This window comes from Sitophilus oryzae, unplaced genomic scaffold (genome assembly GCF_002938485.1).
Source record: "Sitophilus oryzae breed Bouriz unplaced genomic scaffold, Soryzae_2.0 scaffold_738_pilon_pilon, whole genome shotgun sequence".
NCBI classification, from domain to species: domain Eukaryota; kingdom Metazoa; phylum Arthropoda; class Insecta; order Coleoptera; family Curculionidae; genus Sitophilus; species Sitophilus oryzae.
The window spans coordinates 1850168-1877254 of record NW_022147349.1 but is presented as its reverse complement, the minus strand read 5'-3'; the positions used below and the strand labels follow the sequence as shown (position 1 = coordinate 1877254).

Sequence of the window (27087 nt, the reverse complement as noted above, 5' to 3'; positions counted from 1 at the left end):
AAATGATTATAAGCTTACCCAATTGAAAACTAGACCTGCAACACTTGTGCAATCTAAAAAAGAGAGATAAACTCATTAAAAACCTAGTTTCTACATTCAACAAGTTAAACTTAACAACTTTAAACTTCAGGCCTGTTGAGCTTAATTTACAAAACCATCATTGATTTTCTGGTGTAAAAGAAATTTCATCATATTTAAAAATAAATTAATTTGTGAGTGTCGCAAGTTGAAAGAAGAAAGAATATATATTTTAACTTTTAATTGAACTACTTTGAAAAATCATATTTGAATTGAAATTTGACTTAACTGAAAACTCAAATAACCCAATAATTCTCACCTGTTAAGTTAAAAATTTCGTCCCAAAGTTGGCTTGCATCGGCTCCAGAATATGTAGGTTTTTCTGTCCATCCTAATCCTCTTTTTTGTAAAAATTATACATGTATTCTTTGTTTAATTAAAAAAAGAGTGTAAAATAAAATTTAAAATTTATTACACAAAAATGAGTAAACAAATACAGTTCTTATATAACAAATCTGAGTCGATTTAACATTTTATTGAAATGGTTAGAGTGTAACCATTTGAAAATAAATAAAAGAAGAAACAATGTAGTGTTTTCACTTTTTGCACTTTCTTATCAAAAGAATCAATCCACATATAAACACTGTAGTATTTGGAAAATAAATAAAATAGCCAGAAAATGGAAATCCGGAATAAACCCTGCCGAGAATACAAATTTAATTATTTTATTTTAGTGAATAATCATGCTTTTTTGTTATTATAAATCTTAAATAAACTTTTGCTCTGTACAAAAAATAAATTGCTAAAGAGGAGGCAGATGTTGTTTACAATTTGTCCAAATATTGAGATAGATCGGGAAGACCTTCTTTGAGACCTTTTCTTTTACGCGTGTCCTGAAAAACAAAAGAATCGTATTTAAAAAATAACCAGAGAGAAAGAAAAGTAAAAAATATATTTGAATTAAATATTGTTAGTCCCCCTATTCTGGCTAGGAAGTTAAAACATCTTCAAAACCGAAACTAAAAGACTTGTGATTTACCATAGCTTGCGAATCTTATATACATTTTAAAATACATAAAATTGTCTAAGCATGGTGTTTTGTTTTTTAATATACTAACAGACACACGTACAGCACATAATACAGAAGCGACAGTAAGCATATCCTCATTTAAAATGTCCTAATTTTTATAAAATAGGCATTAACAGTAAACAGTTCTTTTACTAAAAAAAGAGATTTACTAATCAAAAAGTGTTCTCAAAGTTTTTCAAAATTATTTTTATACAAAAAAATCTCATTCTTCACATTGTTACGAACTGATTAAAATTTGACAACTGGTGTCATTAAAAGTAAAAATACAGAATATTTGGACCATGAAAAAAGGTGCCCGTGTCGCCTCTGCATAGCAATTCTGTGCCTATAGTATGTATTAATAATATAAAAATGTATTCAAAATATGTATGAAGCATTGTTGTATTTGTCAACATTAGATAACTTACTTGCACAACACCAAATGGTCTGGTACCACTTTCCAATGGGTCACCAGGAAGGATTTGCCAGTGATCGAACACACATTGTGGGAAAGCCTGTCCTCCAGTGTTAGATCTAGAATACAACAATAAAAAATAAAAATGACATACTAATTAGCTCCACTTACATGAAATAATATGTTTAAAATATATTACATTTACATTACAATAAAAAAAATATTCTTTACCTAAGATCTGCTGTGAAACCAAAGGATTCATTTACAGGTAAGTATGCTTTTACAACAAACATAGGTGTACCAGCCACCTGCATTTCTTCAAAGACGTGACCACGTCTTCTGTTCAACACACCATAGATACCACCAACAGCAACTTCAGGACACTAATTTATCGAAAAAATAGTAAATAAATAAGGATATCATAATGTAAAGACAGTATAAACAGAAATATAAATCCTTACCTGAATTTCACATTGATATACTGGTTCCATGAGCCTGGGCGCGGCAGTGAGCAAACAAGCGTACAGACAACGACGGGTTGTGGGGATGATTTGACCGCCACCACGATGAATGGCGTCGGCGTGCAGTGTGACGTCGTAGATGTTGAATCGGACGCCTCGCAAGTTTTCTTCAGAGAGAACACCCTCCTTAGTTGCCCATTGGAAACCTAAAAAATCAAACACCCACATTACATTACTAAAAATACTTGAGTGCTGTATGGTAATGATGATTTAAATAAGTACAAAGTTACATTTGCTGTTGGAACGTTTAAATACTTTTAATAGATCGAAAAATAATTGTAAAATATATAACATATCCCTATATCTATTCATTTATTAAAATGTTGGACTGATTTTTGAAGTCATTTTGTGTGAATCCATTAAGGATGATTCATGGTACACCGGGCCGTACCCGAGCCGGGCACGTTCAGTAAAGTAGACACCGAGCCACGTCCGGGCCTTCAATATATGCTACACCGAGTGGACACCGGGGATCATGTCCGTGCCGATTATATTCTAGAAAACAGTGTTGCCGCAGTGGTACATTTGTACCAAATTTGATACTTTTAATTCTATTTGGTACAGTGGTACTACATTTTCAAATCCAGGATGATTTAGTACAATAATTATTTCCCACGCGCACCCAAAATGAATAGATATTTAATAAATATTGTCGTTGATATTGCATTAAACGCGCTTACCAATACCATTCGGAGACAAACCGCATTAATTAACGACGTATTATAAACGTTGTAATGTCTACAGCGTTGCCTATATTAAATAACCCGAAGAAAAAACTTGAAAATTTACTGTTTCTAACATGCTTCTATATTTGCGTTTTTTTTTAATAAAATTTAAGTTTTCCAAATATTGTGTGTAGTATTAGAATTACTTAGATTTCTTCAACCTATACATACTTATAATTGGGTTTTCTGAATTTCTATTTCATGTTTTTCGTCTCGATTTGTGTCTTTCTCCAGGAAGTTTTTTTATGTAGAAATATATGAAGAAATTCACAACGACCAAACCGGTTAAAGTCATTTGCAGATGTATTTTGTTGTGCTTTAAAAAGTGGTTGCTTTAGTTTATAATGTGGTACGCGCTAAAAGTTTGGTGCGGCAACACTGCTAGAAAACAGTCGCTATAGGCCCGTAGACGAAGTATTTAGCCGCGGCGGCTCATTTATGTTTGCCGCAACGGGGCCGGACCGTAGCGGATCCGAGGAAAAATGTACACCGACATTTCTTGGACGGGGCACGGACGGGTTCCGGCGAAGCTCGGACCGTGCTCGGCTTAGCATGAAAGTATAAGTATAAATAACATTTGACAATGTTTGGCCGTGCCTTCACCGTCGCACGGCCCCGGCCCGTCACGGTGTACCGTGAATCATCCTTTACACTTCAAAAGGGCAGATATTTATTTTAAATTGTGAAGTGCCAGAAATCCGGTATTTGAACACATGTCATTCGCGAACTCTAGCGCAGAACTAGTTTCTTCTGATGTCATCTTATTTATATTAACGGTCGAGATTAGATTTACATAGTATATAGAAACTATCGAATTGGTTCAAATTCAAATAAAATAGATGAGTGCAAGGGAAAGGATAATATAGTCTGTCCAACGAGAAGATCCTTGACAGTGATAGATGTGTCTGTCATTTTAATTTCAAAGTAGTTTATTTTATTTTACAAAGAAATAAGTTGGTACAACTGGAACGCATAGCAGGAAATATTTAAAATTTGATTGACAAGATGACAAGTGATTACTTCAAAATATTGTGAAAAAAACTGTATAAAACTGAAAAAATGTAATCGAGTTATTTTATTTAATAAAACCGGTATGTGTTAATACAAAACAAACAAGAACAAGACACTACATACCAAAAAAATATAAAAAAGAACTATTTTTACTTTCAAGCTTTATGAAACTACCCGCATTTATGATTATATTTATCAATATAACTTATGTACAAATACAAATTTGTAATATTCCACAGGAATAAATAAAACAACATAGGTAAATAAAACAAACTATTTTATTAATAATAACACCTACCAAATTTTATACCTTAAAGGTTGATTAATTAACTTTAATCTTAATTTTTTTAAACCAGTACCTTTTGACATTATTTTTCTGCAGTACTAAAATCCATTATTTACATATCGTGTGATGTCGATATTTTATAGCTACTCCAGTTTTTAGTATGTGTTTAGTTTGATCCTTCACCATATACGAGATGCACTTATCTACGACGAGATGGTATACAAACTTTAACGATGGGGTGTATAAGACTTTCTGCCTGGGCAGCGAGTATTAACCATAAACTGTGCTCTGGGTCTACAGTTAATTTTCACTCGATTTTTCCTCCACTTGACTTGAAAGACACAAAACACACGTAATAATACGAATCAAAATGCATCATCTTCCAAAACGCAGGGTATTTAACAAAAGTTGACACAAAATTATAACCTATAATTTGGCAAGACTTTGACAAGCGTCAAAAATGACAAAAATCTAAAAGCGAGTTCATACGCATCGGCGTCCGTTTATCGTTCATCGTTCCGTCAAACCAATAAAATTGAAATACGATCTGTCATTTTTTAAATAAACCAATAAAACTGGTTAAAAACAACAAGACACGACGTATGACGGATTTATATTTAAACCCATCCATAGATAACTTAAAATTATTAGAAACTTTTTTTAGTAAAATAAATAGATTGGTATGGGACGTCATCTGCTTTTCTTCTGTCATCGTCTGTCGAAATCTTACCTGAGAAAAAAAACAGAGTATAGTAAAATTCATTTATTTTTTTGTTTCCTTATCAAGGGTGGCGTTGGTCTGGTACAAACTGACGAGAAATAGTCACCAAATTATCTCTTTGTTTATCTACTTACCGGCTACAACAGAGTCTTTTATTTCGTTCAAGTACTGTACACCCTTGGTACAATCGACGAGGATGTTAGGTCCGGTACCGTCAGGGCCGAAACACCAGATTTTACGGGCTTCTGTCACGTCGTAATCGTACTTTTCGCCCAAGTAACGGGCACGAGCTTTGAATTCGTCCCTAGGGTTCACTTTGCCATCATCAATGTCCTCAGCAAGACCATCTGGCATAGGTTGGGCTTTCATGAATAATCTAAAAAAAAAAAAAACAAATTAGAAAAAAATAGGAAAACAAAATATAAAAGACAATTTAAAAATAAAAGAAAAATGTATAAATATATAAAATATAGGAGCAAATAAAATAAAAACACTACATAAAAAAATAATACACAAGCTAACGATAAATGATACACAATATAAATGTATCAAAATTAAAAATGTTTTCTTACCTGTTGTGCTTATTGGGCGATTTCGACAGACACATTTGGTCAGATTCTTCGCTAACCGTTTCACGATAAGACACGACGGGATCGGATTTCTTAATTGGAATGCAGGCGTGATCGTCTTCCAAGTCCTTTAAGCAAATTTCTAAGTGGAGTTCACCAGCTCCGGCAATGATGTGCTCACCAGATTCTTCAATGATACATTGGACCATAGGATCTGATTTAGCCAAACGTTTCAAACCTTAAAGAAATATTTCTTTAAACAAATAGTGCCAAACAGCAACCTAATACAAAATAAATGATCTGCTTATTATGACAGAATTTGAATATAGCTCCTATATACATCCTATAACTTCGACATTTACTTTCAGTAAGTTCCTAAATATAGCTGATGTAAGGTTGAGAATAAATTTGTACTAACAAAGATCAATATTTAAAATGAACAATTATAAATTAAATGTTATCAACTTACCTTCAACAAGCTTGGGCAAATCAGCTGGATTCTTAGGTTCAACAGCCACACGCACAACAGGTGACACACTGAACTTCATAACCTTCAAATTGTGTGCATCCTTAAAGGTGGTGATAGTACCAGTCTTGACCAAGAACTGATCGACGCCAACCAGACCGCATATATTACCGGATGGTACATCCTCGATAGCTTCTACGTAACGACCCATCATCAGAATGGTTCTCTGGATGGCTTTTTCATACAAATCTTCCTTTTTACCAGGAACATAGTTGGGGCCCATGATCCTAGCCTTCATGCCAGTGGCTACTTTACCGGAGAACACACGACCGAAGGCGTAGAAACGACCTTTGTCGGAGGTGGGTACCATTTTCGAGACGTACATCATAAGAGGACCATTGGGGTCACAGTTTTTGATGCCTGTAAATAAGAAAAATCTTGATTTAAAAAAATGTTTTTAAAAAAATATTGTGACATTTGGTTAAATTAATATCAGCTACAACCAATCAGTCATGAATATTTCAGACTGGGGCGGTAATACAAATCATCATAATCATCCATTATAGCAGAAACATTTCTTTAATTTAAAACACTTATAACTTAAAATAAATCAAAATAAGGATTGTCCGACAAGATATATAAATGTAATAAATCACATACATAACATTACATAAAAATGACAGAAAAAATTGTTTACTCTTAAAGCTAAATAACAGCTTTCATTAATGTCAATGTTATATCATTCAATTGCTGCACTGTTAAAAATCACATTCGAATTTCTAAGCTCTTATCCAGAGAGATAAAAAAGAATAAAAACTAAAGAAAAATGAAACGGCAATAATATGAAGGTAAGAAAGAGAATTTAAGAAAAGGAAAAATCTAATTTTTTTTAAAATGAGCAGTAAAATACAAAAACTGAAAAACGATCTAGATAAAAAATGTGAAAATGAAAAACGAATTTAAATAGATAAAAATAGTATATAAATAGTAGTAGATAGAGTAGATAAAATGAGATAAAAACGCGAAAACAAAAAAAGATTAAAGATCATATCAAAAATCTTAGATCGACCGACAAGGGACTCAAAAATGGCCGACTTAAATTCCAGTTTATCAGTGCCGTTCGAATTTTATTTAAAAAGTGTAAAACTATGATGTAGGGTAGACGTGGGCTGTGTGGGGTAGACTCTACAATTTGTTGTTTCAAATGAGTCAAATGAATCGTCAAACAGAACTGTCAAGGATCCCTACCCTAGAGTCCTTTTTCCGTCAACCATGCATGAATACATGGATAGCATTATACTTCTTTAAACTTTTTATTCAAAGATAAGAAAAACTCAAAAAAAAAAAGATAAGAAATATATAATGTGGTAAAAATTGGAGGAAAAGGAAATAAAAGTAAAGGAAAAGAAATACATACCAAGAGCAGCCTCGTCGTCATGAGGACCTTCGTACAACATCTCCATTCTGTATTTTTGGGCTGTTACAGGCGAGGGTAAATGGATGGCAATCATCTGAAGTAGAGCCTCTCCAGCAGGCAACCAGGTACGCATAACCACTTTCAAGAGTTGCTTTCCGTCCTTGTCTTTGTCTTCATGTTTCAAGGTAATACCCAACTTGGGAAGGAGAGCTTCATATTCCTCTTTCCTATTCAACAAAGAGACTGTTAGAAAACATTTTTTCAACTAAATAATAAAAAAACATAAGTGACAAAATGTGTTTTGTGTTGTTTTCTGGCTACCGTAGCATGTCACCATCGGACATAAAGATAGAGGTCCCGTGACAGCGTTTAAGCCTCTAGAAAAGTTGATATTCTTCCATTGCACTGCCAACAATGTCCAAGTTAAAGAAAACAGTCTGGGACTGTTTCAAAAACTACACAGTGGCTCTATTTGTGCTGGAAGTTGCTAAATAGTTTCACAAGCATCAAAATAATAACTTCAGGCAATCCATAGTAAAAATAACCAGGTTTTCATTGTTTTGACATTTAACACTTACATGATAAAAACTAATAGTTTTTTTATATTAGAAAAATTAAAAAAAAAAAAATTCTAATATTATTAGAAAAATAGATGTGTTATATTAGCAAAATGACTCACTTATAGTTCATAATGGCATCAAAAATTTTGTAAATGGGGTCGAGGATATACATGCAGAACGATCTCTTGTTATCGGCATCCTTTTGTTTTGACCATTTCTTAGTTTTGGTGTTGAAGAAGTTCTCGCCCCACAGTCTGTTCATCAATTTGCTAACATCAATTTTGAATTTATCGGCGTACATTTCAGAGAATTGTTTCAGTGTGAAGGCCCATCCGTGCAAACCAGATCCAAAACCAACAGAACCTTTGCTAGGGTCAACCTGTTAAAAATACTTTTTACATAAAAAAAACGTAGGAAAACGACACCCAGCTGAGGCTATACTAGAGTAAATTATAAGTTGCTATTTAAAAAATGTTTCACCGTTGGAAACTGCCCATATTCATTTACTGTATAGAGCAGGGCAAAAGGCGACGTCAATTTTCTGAGTCTACATCAAAACAAGTTAACAAAAATAACGTGCTTATGTAAGAAGACTCAAACAATACGTAATAATAAAATAAATGTTGCAACTTACGCGAACTTCACCCATCGGACCACCATCATCATTGTAAGTGGCAATAATTACGTTAACGTTTTCAACAATGCGTTGGAAAGTTTGATACAATTCCTCAGCTTCCAATTGCAATTCCAACAGAGCGCGGTCCATTTTGTTCATGAATAAAATTGGCTTGATACGTTCAGCAATAGCCTGACGTAAAACAGTTTCAGTTTGTACACACACACCTATAATATACAAATAAGAATAATATTTGACAATCAAGCTCTATAAAAAGAAATAAATGAACTGATTAACAAACAGTCAGTTAAATCCAATCAATCACAATCATCAGCCTGGGGCGGTAATCATATCATCACAGTTTCATAAATTACATTTTAGAATATTTGTTTAAATAAATATATGGAGGTTGTCTCTAGCTAACCTAAAAGAACTAGAAAACTCAGAGCAGATATTTTTGGCCAGAGCAGATAATTATATGTCCCACAATAAGATCTGTTGGCTATAAAAAATTATATATACAATTAAATTTTACATATATAAGGGAAAATGAATTCAACTAGGCTATGTAACTGATATTTAAGTTAACTAAAATTTATTTACATTTTTTAATATAAATAAATGTTAAAAATATGTAAATCCCAATTGACAATGTAACATTTTTGATGTCTTCTCTATATGTAAATAGGGGTATGCAGTAATGTTATTAGGGCATGAGCAGTTATATGACACAAAAACTGTCAAAGTTGCCACAAATAAGGCCTCCCTTGATACTGTTGAAATATCTCGTAAGACCTTGAGATAAGAGAATTATCTTTGTGTATTGAAAAGTGGTCATCAAAGAGGGAACAATTGAGATAGCGCTGCTGTATCAAAAGTTCTACAATTGAAAGAAGCACCAAAAATTTGTAAAATAGGAAATAATTAAAAAGAGATAGATAAATAAGTACGATTTCTGAAGGCACATATTGCCACTCTTCTTGACTAACTTTACTACATTTATAACTGTTAAGTTCAGTCCAATCCCTTATTGCTTAATAGCACCAGTGTGATCATTTAGTGAACCCTTATTTCTCTTCTTATTCAGATGACCACTTTTTCAAACAAAGTCCCATAAGAGACTTTCCTCCTTATTTCTCCTTCATAGTCTTTACTGACAATACTGTTATCCAGAAATATAAATTTTTTTTACTAAAACAACTTCTAGTCACATTGTCGCCTTCCACTCAAAGTGTCATAACTCACATTTTAAAAATTTTACAGTAGAGCAAAAAAACCTCTTTAGTCTTTTAGTGATCTAAAAATTAATTTTTGTTAAGTATGCCAATTTTGCCTGCTACAGGATAAGAGCCTTAGCTGTTACAGTTACGATGCTGTGGTGGCTATTCGATAACACTAGAAGATGATATGTTAAAATAACATTTTTAACAAAGTTGTAAGAGCATCACAAATTTTATAAAAAATCTGTAATGTTCTCGTTATCTAAAAAAACTTCTAATGAATGCTTATCCAAGAATACCATGTATTTTAAAAAAAATATATTCCCCGAGAAGGTATTCAAATTATCAACAAATCTTTTTAACTCTATGAACAGTAAAAAAATATTTTGCAATACTTAAAATCAAGATGCCATTCAGAATAATTTTAGCACAAATATTTACTTAATTATCTTATCTTCTTTGTTAATTAGTTTTTATATTTGAGATTAAAATTGAAATATGCCGAGTGTGCTCTTAAATTTGAACTTACCAGAAACACAATCTACTACTACTAGAGCACCATCAGTCACACGAAGTGCAGCTGTTACTTCAGAAGAAAAATCTACGTGTCCAGGGGAGTCAATTAAGTTGATTAAGAAACCCTTTACTTCTTTTTCACGTTGGTCGGGACTTGTTATGAATAGAAGATCTTTATCATCAAGTTCAAAGAACATAGATATAGCACTAAAAAAGAATATTTATAGATAGAGATATAGAGTAACATTAAGTAAAATATTACATGATTAAAAAATTCAGAAAGACTAATCGTAAATATCACAGAAAATCAAGGGTTAGCAAATTTCATCAGATGTAACAAACTTAATTTTCTTACATGTTAAAAAACTTACGTGGATTTAATTGTGATACATCTTTCTTGTTCATCCTTTCTAGTATCTGTAAATCGGGTTTCTCCAGCTTTTGCTCCAGCAATAATTCCAGCTTTTGATACAAGGGAGTCAGTTAATGTGGATTTTCCATGATCTACGTGAGCAATGACAGACATGTTACGAATATTCCGCTTTTTGTCCATCATGGCACGTATCTCGTCTACTGTGAAGTTCACCTTAAATGAGGAAAAAATAATTTAGCAAAGTTCTAGCTCCAATATGTTTAGCAAAAATTTTATGCCAAAAGAGGAAAAATACATTTAATGTACTTTACCTATAATTATCCAATAAAAATAAATAAGACATAGAAAAATGCATTAAAGTTATTGATTTAGAAGTGATGTTAAAAGAACTTTTAATGTAGCCATAATGCAGAAGTGTCAACTGTATTTCCTTGCACTTTTCCAAAATGCAATTTCTGTATGCATTTTCAAATATTAAATCGATAAGGTAACAAATTAAATTAAATAAATACTTAAATTTAAGTGCAAAAATAACAAGGAAATATGTAAACAATAAATACAAAAAACTTTCATATTGTTGTGCAATGTTGAAAAAGAAAGCAACTATTTATCGAATATTTTCATGTATTTGTGAATAAGTTATGCGATACACGATAGAACATAGTATAGGGATTTGCTTAGTATATTTAAAAACTGTGATAAATACTTACCATTTTGGATGATGGAGGATTTCTTTCTTAAGAACTACAATTAACGATACGCCAAGTATGGCGTATTCCCGTAAAAGAACGAGAGCGACGAAAAATCACACCAGTCAGCTGCCAGTGCCACGCAGATTCTGACAGCCAGGGCTGCCCAAGATAGAGAATGTGCAAAAGTCACTAGAAATGAAGTCTCAACTAATAAGGAGAAAATGAAGCGACCACAAAAAATATCGATAGTTGAAAAAATAAGTATTTCTAAGTTTAAGTCTGGTTTAAGTTTAATCCTCGTTTTTGTATATTCTTCAAATAGAAGGGTTTAATTTACGTTGTGATACTCATTATTTTAGCAGTTTAAAAAAGTTGAGAATTAAATTCACCATTTAGATTGGATTTTTAAGTGTCAACCTGTCAACATAAGTTTTATGTTTTATTCAACGGGGATGTCACTTGTATGGGAAAACAGGCAACAGTCAAATTTAAACGTGCCAGGACCAACGACAAAGAAAGCAACATCTGCCAGGCATTAGCTTTCTTTGTCACTCATATTGCTTAAATCATGATACCGCGGCCATTTTGCCAACAAAGAAGCTGGCCGGGCTGTCCTGGCAAGTGATTTAAAACAATTTTGCTTTTTTACAATATTAAATTACCATTTGGATGTATTTAATGCGATTATTCAGTTAACTGGTAAGTCAGAAATTACACACAAATACTTTATTCGTAAATACAACTAAGATGTAAACGTATTTTTGTATTTTTAGATTTCAACTTTTGCAAAGACCCGCCGATAGAACTTGCCTGGCAGCGTACCTGTTTAACTAAACGTATTATTTCCTGATAATAATATCAAAACACGTAAGTACCTCTATAATTTATGATGAAAAATGATTTTGATTATGTTTTATATTATTTAAATACTTTCTAACCTCAAATAATAGTAAGATCCTTGTTTATATCGCACAGCCCGTTCAAAACTGTATTGTCTTCAAAAAATGTTTACAATACAAACAATTATTAAAAAAACAATGTCCTTTTAATCTGATTTATACCTCAGAAGGATGCCAGTAAAATTTTATTAAATCAACATTATATTATTTGGCCATTAATATGCAAAAAGGAGCATATTGCCTTAACTTAAATTTTCTTTTACTTCTCCTGACAAAGTTCTCTATATTCTCTATTTTGAGTTAGTAAACTTTTGAACGGGATGTGCGATATATAAAATACATAATATATCCAAGGGTATGATCTGATAAAATTGTTTTTGATGCATTTTTGGTTGTTTATGCACGTTGGCTTGGTTTATGTTTTATTCAGCTTATATTTATTTGGTATAACAGTTTTTTTTGCCTTTGGAATGGCATGCATTGAGGCTAGATAGTGTTTCATTAGATCATTAAAGGAATTTAAATTAGCATATATTTTTTTGTCATATTAGTGTGTTATCATGATACAGGTAGTTGTATCATAGTGCCTTATGCATATTATCAGTAAATAGATGATAACATACTAATAAAATGTCTTTTTAATAGTAAGTTTATCTTTCCAATTCACTAGTTATTTGCAAAATGTATTTTGAACTAATTTAAGTCATTAATTCATCATCTTTCTTTTTCAGGTTCCGGGATATTCTTTTTCATTGTTAAAAAAATATATATATTTCAATATTATTGTAATATAAATCACAGTTCTAAAAATAAATGATATTGTTTACTAATGTGTAATTTATTTACTGTGAATTTTCTCTGAAATCTTCTCTGAGTCTTTAATAATATCATTGATTTGCTGTGTAAAGTTAATAGACATATTTTTTAATACATTAAATTATATTAAAGTAATAAAAAATATGTTTATTAACTTTAAACAGTAAGTCAGTGATACTTATAAAAATATTTTTTTTTAAATTTCCCCTCTTTTAAGCCCCCGCCCCTCCAATTCCCCTCAATTTAGCTAGTACTGCCAGGCGACACCAGGTGGCGTCTGTTTCCATTTTTTAACATGAAGTTAGCATTTCTTTAATGTACCTATTCTCTGTGTTTTATTAAGCTATTTTTTTATCAAAGAAAAATTAATTATTGATATATCTAGATACAGTCATACTTTGTTGTTTTTATTAAACACTTTGCTAAAAACGTTTTGAATACAAATTTTTGTTAAAAAAAATAATTAAAATCATGTTTTACTGGTTGCCTCTGTTAATTTATGCTTAATCCTTAACAGGCGTGATCAGAAATTTTAGCACTCCATGCGTTGCGGAGTCCCTGGCTCCCTGGGACTCCAAAATATACAGGTGCGCTGTATTAGTGTTATCATAACACAATATTTTTTTTCATTATATGCATCGTTAAACACTTACAAGGAAATATATTTTTATTTTTACAGCCATATTATTAGTTACAAAATACGAGTAAAAAAAGCAAACAAACTAAAAGTAATACAGTTTGTACAAAATGAACATTATGCTACTTTTCATCGTATTTTACAAAAAGAAAAATATAAACAAAAAACATTACTCATTGAAAACCGTGATTACCAAGGTGAGAACTACAAAAAAAGAGAATACAACAGCCCCTAATGTAAAATTGCAAAAAATTGACAGGTGTTTAAAAACAAATAAAGTATAGCTTTTATTTAGGAGTTTTCGGTATTTTCTATGCATTGAACACACACTTTTCTTGAATATTTGATTGAACAGAAATATTTTTTTAGTTGGATCAGTAGTGTCCATGTCCTCTTAAGTTTCAGTAAACTCCATCTCATCTTGATCATCAGATTCATTGGCAGACATCTCACTCGCCATGGTTCTCCATCTTGGTCAGAAAACTCTTCCTCACTTTCATCAAACCATCTTAACATAGTTTCTTCAAAGTTAGGATCTGTGGCTTCAGCCACCTTTAATTTCTTAGACATAGTCACTAAATTGATATCGTTACACTAACGGCGTCGCGGAGTCCCACGGACTCTATGATGTTTGTTAGATACACTTGCCGTGATAACAGATCGAAATCGTCTCAACATCCGACGGGTACCATCACCATAGGAAGCTACTAGGGGACGCGCGTCGCTTGATCGACAAATACGAATGTTATGACACAATTTATTTTTACTAGAGTCCCAGGGACTCCGCAACGCCGGTTAAGGGTTAAATTTACTGTGTGTTGGGTTGGTTTGGGTCGAGGGTTTGGGTTGGTTACATGGGCTGGTTTAATTCAATAAAATTTTAAACAAGTATATTTTTAGGGTTTATTTTATGTTTATTTCGTAGGTTTATTGTAGATAACAGAATACAGGAGAATATAAAGTTAGTGGTTGTAATTTAATAGTATTAGTTTTAGTATCGTTACCTCAGGTTAAAACGATATCTTTATATGTTTGGCGAAATGTTATGTTATCTTATTCTTTTTGGTTGCGATTTTTAGTCCTATGCAAGCTTTCTCGTGTGCTTCAATACGATTGGGAAAGAATTTTCTTTTACACTTGGGGCACTCCTTAAGCTCGTTCAAATGGTTTTCCCAAACTCTATCGAACGTTCCTTTAAAATCAACACCACCAGAAGCTGAAACAATAGTACGAATTTCTTTTATTTTTTTATACAATACGATATAAAAATTAATAGCAAAATTACCAAATTATATTGAAAAAGTTCTATAACAATTAAAATTTCTTAAAGAAATGAAATACAAAGAAGCTTTGTTATAATTTATTTTTTATCAAATAAATAAAAAGGTTTTACAATATTATTTCTCAATACTCATCAATGCTTTATCTGCTTCTGATTTGACATTGGTTTTTGTTTCAGTAATGTCTTGTAATAAACGGATTTTGTGTGCAGCTTCTTGTTTAGATTCTTCTTTGAGATCTTTTTTGTGTTCCATATATAACCATCTAAAATAAATAGTTTATTAGCAATATGATTGAAACAATCTCAAAGTCGAGTATTTATTATTTTTGTCTAATAATATCAAAGAATTTACCCATTAAATAATATATACTAGCGTATGATCGAAAAAACGGCGCCCAGTTGGCTTGGAAATGACGATTAATGACATTCCCCATATAATTTTACATATAAAATAAAAGCGATCTTTGTTTCATAGTCATCGCTGACGCCGTTTTTTTTTCGATCATACACGGTATTTATAATTAATTAAAGAATAACGTATTAGCCAAAGTATTAGCAAAAAGGAGATGTATTAGATCGTTATCTGCGGTATTACTAAAATTCAGAGATATAAGCTTACTTCAGCTTATTTCGGGTTTCTCTTATTACCGATTCTGAACCGTCCTAGAACTGTGATGCGTATGCGCCGAAGGAAATATGAAGACATTATTTCATTTGCGCATGCGCTGCAGAGTTCTAGGACGGTTCAGAATCGGTAATAACAAGAACCCGAACAAAGCTTTCGGGTTTCTCTTATTACCGATTCTGAACCGTCCTAGAACTGTGATGCGTATGCGCAGAAGGAAATATGAAGACATTATTTCATTTGCGCATGCAATTTTCTGATATTATATATACTCAGTGGCGGATGCAGAGGGGGGAGGGAGGCATGGGACCCTGCCCCGCCTAAAATATCTCAATTTGGTTAAATATTAGGCTTTTGGTTTGGTTTGTATTTGCCCCCCCACCCCTAAAATAAATTGCTCTATCCGCCCCTGTATGTACTTGCTATGTGCTATATGTCGATACTAGTTTTGTACCTTTTATTAACATTTTAATACGTTTTCTTCGTAACTAATTAGTATGATACCACCTCATACCCTCATACGCCATAGACGTAGTCTAAACATTTATCAAAAATATAAATATGTCTTCAAGCAGATATTTAAAGTTGTTTGGAGGTATGTTAACAACACATATAGAAAGATAAATTAGTTTGTGGTAAGAATTTGGTTTCAGGTGTTATTAGTCCTTGTATTCTTTAGTCATTGGATAATTTTTAGTATAACCTTGAACATAGCGGACTAACCATAATGACTAAAGAATACGAGGACAAAAATATCACATGAGACCAAACTCTGTGACCTTTCTTCCAAACAGTGCAGTGGCACATATGTTTCTTAACATAGTTGCTTGAAGGCTTGAAGCGATATTTATATTTTTGATAAATGTTTTTACTACGCCTATGGTGTATCCGGTGGTATCATACTAATTAATTATGAAAGTATCAGTATATATAACTATAACTTTCAGTATTAAAATATTAACAAAAGGTATAAAACTAGTACCGACGTATAGCACGACATATCAAGTACATATAATATCAGAAAAGTAATTATCAAATTCAATAAAAAAAACGCTAAAAAGGTGGAGTGGATTGTTTATTTCCCTATAAAGCGTAACACTCGGCGTAACACCTGGCTCTTTCTTACCACTGTGCCTTTTACACTTGAAAGCTGAAAAAAATTACTTGTAATAGTGTTTATACAAAGTTCACGAACTATTAAAATCGCTAAAATTGTCGCTGATGAAACCACTGATGACGCATTCGTTGCTTCCAAAGAAAATTCTGCTGCAGTCCATACGGACTACATATACATGGGCGTTATATATCCTTGTATTCTTTAGTCAATTAATGTCCTCCATTCTCGCAGTTGTGCAGCTCTGAACTGTTCAAGAACGCGATACTCTCACTCCATTCAATTGAGTCATAAAGTTCAGAACTGTTCCGCGCCATATGTAGGCACCAGGGTATCGCGCAGAGCTCCTTTCAGAACCGTTATCGAGTAGCCCAGGGCGTAAAGCTCTGGAACTTGAAATTTGCCAATGGAGGACAACAATTGGAGATTGACTATGGATTGACTGAAACCATATACATATCAAATATATACAGATTATCGCCTATCGCTGTAATGTGTTGGAGTTGAAGCGGAGTTAGAGACAACTAGATAACCGGTCCATGTACATTTCACATAAGTTCGTCTGTTAGGCAGACACTGGCGTAACAGCGCAACTCCAAAATTCCGAATATCGATTTACTCTGAGAATTAGCCAATTGTCGAATGGGAGCGCAAATGAAAGCTGTACGAAGTACGAAGTTTAAAACAAACACAGAAAAACTAAATTAAGCAAGAATATATCTCAATAGCCCCTCATACACCAAAAGGTCCGGCCTGCCGATCCGACCTTTGAAACCGGCTTGTGGACTTGGCCTTTCACCCAAAATACTCAAGTACACAAAATACGAGAGTTTGGGTGAAAGACCAACTCCGCGGACCCGGCCTTCGGACTTGGCCTGGCGTTTCGATCTTTCGACGTTCTATACTAAGGGCTGGCAAAGGTTACTCTTGGGTCGAGATTTCTGTATGTAAGAAGGGTACAATGCGTTTATAATATACTGAACAAAGAGAGGACAGCAAACACGTTGCCAAACATTTGAAATAAACCGAGAAACTGAGCACATCGCTAAGAGACGTGGAAAAGGATATAGCAGATTTGTCGCAGTTGACCGGTCGACCCAATCAATAGCAATACCTCTGTCAGTACTTAAAGTTCTAGGGAAAGGTGTACGTCATGCGTTCAGCTTCACGATTTAATTACGTCTCGTGATACTTAATTTGTTTATTTATTAACGAATCGTTGTAATTCTCCCTATAGCTTGAATTTTTTTAAGTGCAAGCTAGAAACACTTGCATTTTTGGTAAAAATAAGTGGAATTGAGCGGGTGTTCGATAGTGGTCGCGCTATTAGAACTCTGAATTCAAAAATCGATATCTCGAAATCTATTAGAAATAATAGATTGTAGTTTTTTCAAGAACTTTATTAATATTTCTGCTGTATTTTCTTTGTAGAAAGAATGTGAAAATCTTTATCAATAAAAAAATTACACGATTGCTGAAAATTGCTATGTTCTAAAAGTAAACGGATGGATTGTTTACAATTTTTGAATAGAAAAAAAACAACCTTATCGAATTTTTCTTATGTAAACATATTGTAAAATATCCGATCTTCAAAATAAAAAAAAGTTTCAATATCTAAAGTGGTTCTTGAGTTATGGCCTGTATGTGTTAAAAAGTTGAGTTTTTAGATTATCGCGATTATTGACGTTTTCTCGTTATAAAAAAAATGACACCCTAACGATGTCCTTATAATTCCATTTCAGATGCTCAGAAACATGTCTAATGATTTTATCTAGTTATCTCTTGAAAAAAAGTCTTTTAAAAATAAGCGGTTTGCGATCGTAATTTTACTTTACTTGATAAGGAAAGGCGTATCGGCAACGCCGTAACAGCACACCATCGCGCGTCGCGTCGGTCGGTCGCATTTCTCTCACTCCGACTTAATACGATCCTTATGCGATTTACTTCCACACATGTAAATGCCGACCCAAAAGTAACCGTTGCCAGCACGGTATAATAGCAGTTGCGGCCTGGCTCGCGATCTTTTAAAATTTCTGAATGTTTTAATCACTCATATTGAATAGATTCGGTGTCCGTCTATGTTTTTTACAATGAACAAAAACTATCGTTTTTTCGCTTAAAGAGAAAAGGTCGTAAGGTCTTGATCCGCGGACTTGGCCTGTGACAAACTTAGTCTGCGATAGGCTTGGCCTGCCGAAGACTTGGTCTGACCCGCAAGTTTTTGTCCGAAGGCCGAATCCGCAGGCTGGATCTTTCGGTGTAAGGGGGGCTAATGTGTAAATTAATTTAATTAGGACTCCAGAGTTTTTTTGCTTGCATATTCAGTAGCACACATGCGCGCACATCATTTAAAAACTTCGCTTTTCTATTAGATTACATTGTAAATATACTTACAGAAAAATAAAAACGGCGGGTACCGTTAATCCACCGCCAACTAGGTAAAAGCAGCCTGGTAATACATCTATAGTACGACCATATATTCTACTGTACAGAGGTCCATAAATCAAGGGAACTATAGCTTCGCCGATACCAAACAACGAATTTATCTTTCCTAGCTCTTCGGGCAGTACCAGCTTGGATATCATCGCTCTCATGGCGATAAAAGATGTACCGTTGAGCAGTTCCACGACTGCGGCTAAAGCCAGACATAAAACAGTACACTTTGATTTAGTAGGGATACAAATTTTAGTCCATAAAACAGATAAAAACATATTGCAATCAATTTACCGCTAATAATAAATTGAAATAAAAGTGTTTTTAAGAATAAGAAGTGTACAACATACTGCTATATATGTACCGGATGTCCCACTAAGAATAGCTCTCGGTTGTATCTCGGAAAGTATTAGCCGTAGGGCTTACGGAAAAAAATATTTATAACAAAAGGAGCTATGAGAAATTGCTGAAAATTATTTTAAAGTTTGTAGAACGACCGCTAGGGGGCACAACTGCAACAAAAAATAAGAAAATGGAGTTTTTACACAATTTTGCCAACAACTTCAACTATCTCAAATAATAAAGGCATTTTGAAAAAGCAATTAAAAGATAAAAAACGCTGATAAGACTATCAAAATGCTAATCTAATAACAATTTGACGTTTATACTATTACGTCAAAAGCAACTTTTTTCCAAAGCCTACCATGACTTCTCTGCAGAATCATAGTTTCTTGTTCACTGTTATTAATATCTTAATTGTTAGATATTAATAACTCTGGTATTATATAGTATTCTGGTATTTCGTCGATTTTAAAATAAACTAACTGTTTCTGTCTTATTTTTTTGTTAGAATGGGCATAATTAAGAGGGCTACTGATACCGTGTTACAAAAATAAGGTAATTAAGGGCTTATTTTTTGGTAATTATTATATAATTTTGCTAATATCTTCGGTTTGAAAGAAGATATCAAAATGCGGTTTTCGCTGACTTTTTAAGTTTTTACTACTCTTTACTATCAGCTGAAATTACATATACTATTGCATTTATTTTTTTCGAAAAAATGCGCGATGTTTGTTAAATTGTAAGGCAACGCCCCCTGGCGTCTACGTTCAAAAGCTTATTATTATTGTTTATATGGTACAATATAGAGTAAGAAACGCTCTTTTAAACGAGCCCTTGCTTGTTGGATTCCGATCATCCAGTCCAGAGTTATTAATATTTAAATAAAAACAGATCTAATCTTCCCCCACCGCTTTATTTTGGTAGATAGGGGAAAATGGCTTTAATAAAAAATTCAAAATTTACTGAAAATTATGAAGCTATTACTTATAGTACACCTTATCTAGGCAAAATTGTGTAAAAACTCCATTTTCTTATTTTTTGTTGCGCCCCCTAGCGGTCGTTCTAAAAACTTGAAAATAATTTCCAGCAATATCCCATAGCCTCTTTAGTTATAAATATTTTTTTCCGCAGCCCCTACGGCCAATACTTTCCGAGATACAGCCACGGCATGTAAATCACACGGCAGGCAGGCTAACTCTGCCCAGATCCCATTGTTTAAAATTTCTATAAAATTTGACCTTGAAAACACCATTATGGATGCCGAATCAGGGCTGGATTAAAACATATCAAAAAATTTCCCAGAAAATAAACTATTTATAGACAGGGTCGTATTAAAAAAATACTGTAATTGACTAAAACTGAATTTTATTTACACAATACTTTTATCTAAACAAATAAATCGTTAACCGCGCATACTCCTCGAAAAGTAAAAATGAACCGGATGAACTTAATCGATACTGTGTTCTATGTATTGATGATATGAATATCAAGTGCAATTTGTTTTATAATAGTGGTCGTGATAATATTGTAGGTTTTGAGGACCAGAAGGGGAACAGAGAGTTTAAACCTTAGATTAAGGTTTAAACCAGCTCGGGTGTCTAATGTTGTCATGGTAAGAGGTATCTTTACCAATGGGAAGCAGTCCCTAGCTTATATGATGAACTTATTACGTCATTACACAATTTTATATTATATAAAAGCTTGTCGCGAGATTTGAGTGTACAGTTGCACTCATAAAAATCTGGTACGACAACTTTATCTTGTAATTCTTGTAATCCCACTATCTTGTAAACCTATCATTATTCCCATCCAGGATAAATTCATCCAGTTTAGAAGAACATTTAAAAAACTTTGTGTCCGAATATTACACACTGGTACTGAAAATTGCCAAAATGATCTGGCAAACATCTTATTAAAAACGGCAGACCTTAAGAGCTATCAATTAAAATTAAAAATAGATACGGATAATCAGAAAAACAGTAATTTAGAAATAAATCTTGTTTGTCATTTTGCAGGATACCTAATAATAAAAATTACTTTGAATGCCGTAGGCAATGATTGAGTATTAAAACTAAAAGAATTTCGGACTTCCATTGTACTACTAAACTACAAAAACCAAATATATCACACAATAAACAAAAATAAAAAAAAAATATATCACTCAAGAAGAGAATGAAATAAATTAAGCTGCACGCTACTGACTCAAAGCTGCCGTTACTGTATGTTGTCGATGACAAAGACTACGACTGACTACGACACTGGTTAATTTCGGTTGCTGGCACCCATAATGGCGGCGTGCGCAAGGATATGCGCGTAGCGTTCCCGCCAAAGCGAGTTGGCCTGCCGTGTGATTTATATGTCGTGATACAGCCGAGAGCTATTCTTAGTGGGACACCCTATATATACCTCAGTGGCGGTTAGTGAGTTCTGAAGGAGGGACAGAACCTTCACATAAAAAACTTAATTACTATCGTATAAAAGAAGAAATGGCGCCCAGTCGGGTTGGAAATGACAGTCGATAACATTCTCCATATAATTTTACATACATATAAAAATGTCAGCGACCTTCATTTTATAACCATCGCAGATGACGTTTTTATTCGATCATGTTGTATTTTTTAGTACATAAACTCTATCTGTCGACTTTTTTACGCTAGTCTATCGTCAGGACCAGCCGCCACTGGTTGAACACTAAGATAAAACACCTTCACTTAAATTATTGAGTTTATTTATGAACTGTCAGATAAGAATTGGTGATTAAAAATATTTTTGACAAGTAAAACTACATTCAAGAGCATATGGCTTAATTGAGCTACAACGGTGGTATAAATCTTTCGTTGCTCAACATATTTTTAATGGAACTCGTTGCATAGATGTTATTATACTGGGTGGTAGGGTTGCCAAGTGTCCTCCTTTCGGGAGGACAGTTCTCCTTTTAAAAGAAAAGTCCTCCTGCCTCCTTTTGCACCCAACTGTTCTCCTTTTACAATCTTTGACAAAAAAGTTCCTTAAACCATGATTTTGTGCTCAAAATAATAATTTTTTTGTAGCCTATAATAATTTATCGTTTGCATTTTATTTTGTCTTTCTTTAATCTCGATGCTATTTCGCCCATTCAGCTATCATAAACAAGATTGCTTCTGCATAGGTATTTCAGTTTTAGTTTTTTTCTGTGAATCAAAGATTCAGTGTCGTGGCTGTATTTTGTAATGTTTTTTTTTTCAATAAATCGTTCATGCAGTATTGCAATCCAAATATTTGTATACCCCCTCCCCCTCACCCCGCTTCAACAGGGAAATGTCCTCCCCTTGCTTTTGAAAAACTTGGCAACCCTACTGGGTGGTCCGAATTGTAATCGGAAAACTTCGGCAACATAGTCTGATTTTATAAAAATTATAATTAATAAAAAATTAAAAGTTGGCAAATTTATATAAAATTATAAAAATTATAATAAATAACTATTAGTCAACATTTTTATTTTTTGTCAGTGATGACATGTATTCATAATTTCTATTCCAAATCTCTTGAGAACGGTTGTTGGAATTTTTTACTCAGTAGTTTTATACAGTTGCGGATGAAACGTTACTAATCTTCAAAACAGTTAAAAAACATGTATACGCGATACCAATTAAACTTTTATTTACGTCATCGAGGGCGCAATTTTTAAATTCATTGTTGCCAATCATGGAAGTGTTCGGCGCCGGGCTGACTAACTGGAAATTAAATTTTCCGCTGGGGATTCAGGTGGTAGCTCTGCTGTAAAATATGTCAATTACCAGTAGACTGTGCAGTCGAACATTGCTATTTTTAGAACCGCTTTTAGTGGGTAGTGTACAATATGCCGCATCAGCTTACTAGCCGTTGCAAAAAACTCATCCCAAACCTATTAGAATTTTTTGAACGGGAAAGCGGTAGTAATGGCCCTTTATTTCCCTTAAAAGCTGTTAAGAAGGTGAATTTTGTCGATGTTAAAATAACTATTTAAATATTCATAATTAATTTATTTTTGTTTACTAAAATATTTTGATTAAAAGAAAATATGTATAAGTAGGCAACGCTATGCCGGTCAAGCTTAATCACGTGACTAAAAGTTTATTTGGTATAATCTATAGGTAATACCCTTATAAGTATGAGTCATATTGACATCGAAATCCCAAATGTCTCATGTCAAAAAACACCCATACACCAATTGTCATCCCATTATCGACGCTAGTTGAAAAATTATTTAAAAAAAATTGAAATAAAAATGATATATTTACATCCTGTATCTCCAAAACGAGGCCCCCATTTTAGGACATACATTTAGACAAACTTTTTCACTTATGACTTATCTCTGTCTGCAGAATATGCTGCCAAGTTTCCCGAATACAATTTGGATTAATATACAGGGTGGTCCGAATTGAAACCCACAAAAAGTTCCTTGCATAATACAAGGTACATTTTGTAGGATACTCTTTCCTGTAGAAAATAATTCCTTAAATACTTTTTGATAAAATAAAGTTAATTGCGGAAGATTAACAATTGACAATGGTAAAATAAAATAAATATTTACACCTATGTGCTAATATAATTAAATTTAAATATTAAAATTCATATATATTTAATGTTGTGTCTACTGCGCTACATGTTTCTATACACTATTGTTATTTTGAAAGCACTAGTTAAAGATTTTGATGAGAACTTAATATAATAGATTAATCTAATATTTGTTTTGAAACATAGAATAACAAGAGTCAAATATAAACAAATATTTATGTATTTAAATCATTATAGCATTTGACGCCATTAATTTAAATTCTACAAGTTATTTGCTAAAAGAAACAAATGTAATTTTGTTATGCACTGTTTTATAAACAATACAGAAAATGGCTTTAACTAATGCCATTCCTATGACAGTTTTAAAAATAGTTTCTTCATATACTAACCCATATAAAAGTAGAATGGAGTAGGTGCAAACGCATAGATTCCTGCAGCCATAATTTTTGTCGAGCATGATATAATTCCTAATAGAGAATCGTGCAACTTTAGAAATCTAGAAAAGAACGCCAACGAAAAAACCGTACCTAAAAAAATCATTTGAAAATTAACAAAATTCTTATAGTTTTAGTGTATTAATCTTTCTTGCCTTTAGTTGTGTATTTTTTCTAATTTCGAAAAATCGAAAAAAGAAAAAAAGTCAGTATCTGATGAAGGGTAGGCGGTAGGCCCAGAAACAAGTTATGGGAGTGGAGCTTGGATCCCCCCTTTACAACAAACAAACAATTTTCTTTTTATAATTTTTACTTTTTTTCGATTTTTGAAAATTAGAAAAAATACACAGCTAAAGGCAAGGAAATATTATTTATTAAAAAATTATTTTAGATATATACAGGGTGCTACAAATTCGAGGTACAAGCATTGGTATCTCGGGAACCGTAATAGATACGAAGATGGTTAAGCTGCTATTAAAACATAATAGCTGGTTTTAATATATAAAAATCAGTTGTTTTATTTCAACAGCAGGATTACGGGAGGTCGTTGTAGCCACCCTAAATTGGGGCAAAGTTGCGTCTTGAGATATTCCCAAACATGCTATGAAAAAAGTTTCAAAAATTACTGAGTTTTTTGAAAAAGACGGATTTTTTTGGAAAAAAAAAATTCTGTCGTTACTTTTAAAAAAATCGAAAAACTAATTGAACACTCTCATAGCCCCTTTATCAGGGCTAACTGATAGTATTTTTACATTTTAAAATTAATTAATAGTTTCTGAGATACATAAGCCAACTTATTTTTTTTTAAATACGGACCTGCATTTGTTATTTCAAGTTTTGAAATAATTCAGTCTCCTGAGTACAACGATATGCCCCACTTTATTTTTTTTTGTTTTGGGTACTTTAACAACAATAAAATTATTTAATTTATATTTAAAATAATTTCAAGTCCGACTCTGTTTTTTTAAATTATTTAACCTGATTATATTCATCGCAACAATATTGATGAGCGATCATTAATAATGAATTAATGAAAATCGAGTTGAAAGTTGAAATGAAAGTTGAAATGTTGAAAGATTCAAATAATATCCAGGTCAGCAATTCCAAGATATTATTTTTAACTTTTTTATTAGGTATTTGAAATACCAATATACGATCTAATAATATGCATAATATTAGTAGTAGCAAGTAGTAGTATTATGCATAAATAACTTCTAATAACTTCTACAAACTATAGTTTCTAATGTCCTACATGTTTGAAAGGATTACCTATTGCACACATTTATTTTTCGTTCAATTTTATGTACTATAGCCCTTTCAACAGATCTTCTTCTTATACTTCCGAATGCATTTTGCATTCTTTGTTATAAATGTTGAGGTGTATTAATTTCACTCTCACAAATGACGTTATGACGTAAAGTAATATCCTCCCGCCCTTGGACAAAGGTCCAGGAACCTCGATGGCCATTATCAATCCATCTTCCGGCGAAATGATTTGATTGTTTATATTATATTTATATGATTGATTTCATATTATTTTTTATTACTTTATTGCATCTGAATTTCCGTAATCAATGTTTTACCTTACGTCATTGTTAAGATTTAAAGCCCATTAATATTGTAACTCATAAATGGTCATCATGGTCACTTCCATAAATGGCCCACTCAGTATTTTTTTAGTTTATTTCTCGGTTTTATTCCTTTTAAATAAAAATATTAAGAGTCTATTAAGCTGTTCGGGTCGCTCTCAGGGGTCGGGTATCGTCAGTGTGCGGCCGAAGGAAATATTATATTTCATAAATCTGCCTAAAGCTTAGCCTGATCCTGTCGTGTTAAGCCACACCCAAAATTCCAAACACACGTGCTATAATTAAGGCTTGATTAAGGCTTGCAGAACTTCAGCATTTGCCATAAAAGAGCAAGGAATTTGTTACAAAACTATATAAATTATATATCACTGTAATCACAAAACTTCAATTTATTTTCCTATTTTAACGGAATTTTAAATTATTATTTATCTTTATTATTATTATCTTTATTTTCGAGAAAATTTAGTCCAAACATAAGGTATATTTTGTTGATGTTTGACCATCAAAATCTTAAAAATGAAGAATTTATCTAAAAATGTGCTACAATACGGATATAGTATAATCCTTTATCTTTAATTTCCTTCTTTATTTTTGTAAAAATACCTAGCCAGTTTTATATAAAATGTTAATTGCCGAATGCTTATTTTGCTACTTTTTCGGACTAATGAAATGGAGTCTTAAGGAAGGAGTATTTTCGTTCAATTTTATGTACTATAGCCCTTTCAACAGATCTTCTTCTTATACTTCCGAATGCATTTTGCATTCTTTGTTATAAATGTTGAGGTGTATTGATTTCACTCTCACAAATGACGTTATGACGCAAAGTAATATCCTCCCGCCCTTGGCGACAGGTCCAGGAACCTCGATGGCCATTATCAATCCATCTTCCGGCGAAATGATTTGATTGTTTATATTATATTTATATGATTGATTTCATATTATTTTTTATTACTTTATTGCATCTGAATTTCCGTAATCAATGTTTTACCTTACGTCATTGTTAAGATTTAAAGCATTAATATTGTAACGATGAATAGATTAAACATATTTAAAAAACAGAGCGGGACTTGAAATTAGTTTAAATAAATTATTATTTAAATGCCCGAAACCAAAAAAAAAATTAAGTGTGGTATATAATTATACCCAGGAGACTGAATTCTTTCAAAACCTGAAATAACAAATGCA

At 32.7% G+C, this 27087-nt stretch overlaps 2 protein-coding genes and 2 non-coding genes across 7 annotated transcripts in view; all 4 read right to left on the bottom strand.

Annotated features, from left to right (window-relative positions):
• Positions 1-468: 468 nt before the first annotated feature.
• On the bottom strand, positions 469-11363 carry LOC115888462 (elongation factor 2). Its single transcript, XM_030908211.1, has 13 exons — positions 11214-11363; positions 10502-10716; positions 10144-10337; positions 8413-8621; positions 7898-8157; positions 7219-7445; positions 5805-6221; positions 5339-5573; positions 4901-5142; positions 1964-2169; positions 1734-1885; positions 1516-1621; positions 469-911 (listed from the first exon to the last, which is right to left on the bottom strand). Exons 1-13 carry the CDS (start codon positions 11214-11216, stop codon positions 843-845), a joined length of 2535 nt encoding a protein of 844 aa, XP_030764071.1. The 5' UTR covers positions 11217-11363; the 3' UTR covers positions 469-842.
• Positions 6288-6358, bottom strand: LOC115888467. The gene has a single exon (XR_004051272.1). It is a non-coding gene; the product is annotated as a small nucleolar RNA SNORD31 (small nucleolar RNA).
• Positions 8692-8758, bottom strand: LOC115888466. The gene has a single exon (XR_004051271.1). It is a non-coding gene; the product is annotated as a small nucleolar RNA SNORD31 (small nucleolar RNA).
• A 3073-nt stretch (positions 11364-14436) lies between the features above and the next one.
• The window catches only part of LOC115888399, a 75300-nt gene continuing 62649 nt past the window's right edge, over positions 14437-27087 (bottom strand). For 2 of the 4 annotated variants that reach the window (XM_030908117.1, XM_030908118.1), the window contains exons 10-12: positions 24269-24406; positions 18963-19203; positions 14894-15092 (exon numbers count right to left, since the gene is read on the bottom strand). In XM_030908117.1, coding sequence (XP_030763977.1) covers positions 14945-15092; positions 18963-19203; positions 24269-24406 — 527 coding nt within the window. In that variant the 3' untranslated portion in view covers positions 14894-14944. Of the gene's footprint in view, positions 14764-14893; positions 15093-18962; positions 19204-24268; positions 24407-27087 lie in introns of those variants that run through there. The other 2 variants (XM_030908120.1, XM_030908121.1) reach the window with 2 other exon arrangements.

What these genes read in the sequence shown, in the direction of transcription:
- LOC115888462 (XM_030908211.1), bottom strand. An exon ending in TTTGCCCAAGCTTGTTGAAG is followed by an intron (nt 5,574 to 5,804) that starts GTAAGTTGATAA and finishes TATTTCTTTAAG; the next exon opens with GTTTGAAACGTTTGGCTAAA. An exon ending in TATATCAATGTGAAATTCAG is followed by an intron (nt 1,886 to 1,963) that starts GTAAGGATTTAT and finishes TCGATAAATTAG; the next exon opens with TGTCCTGAAGTTGCTGTTGG.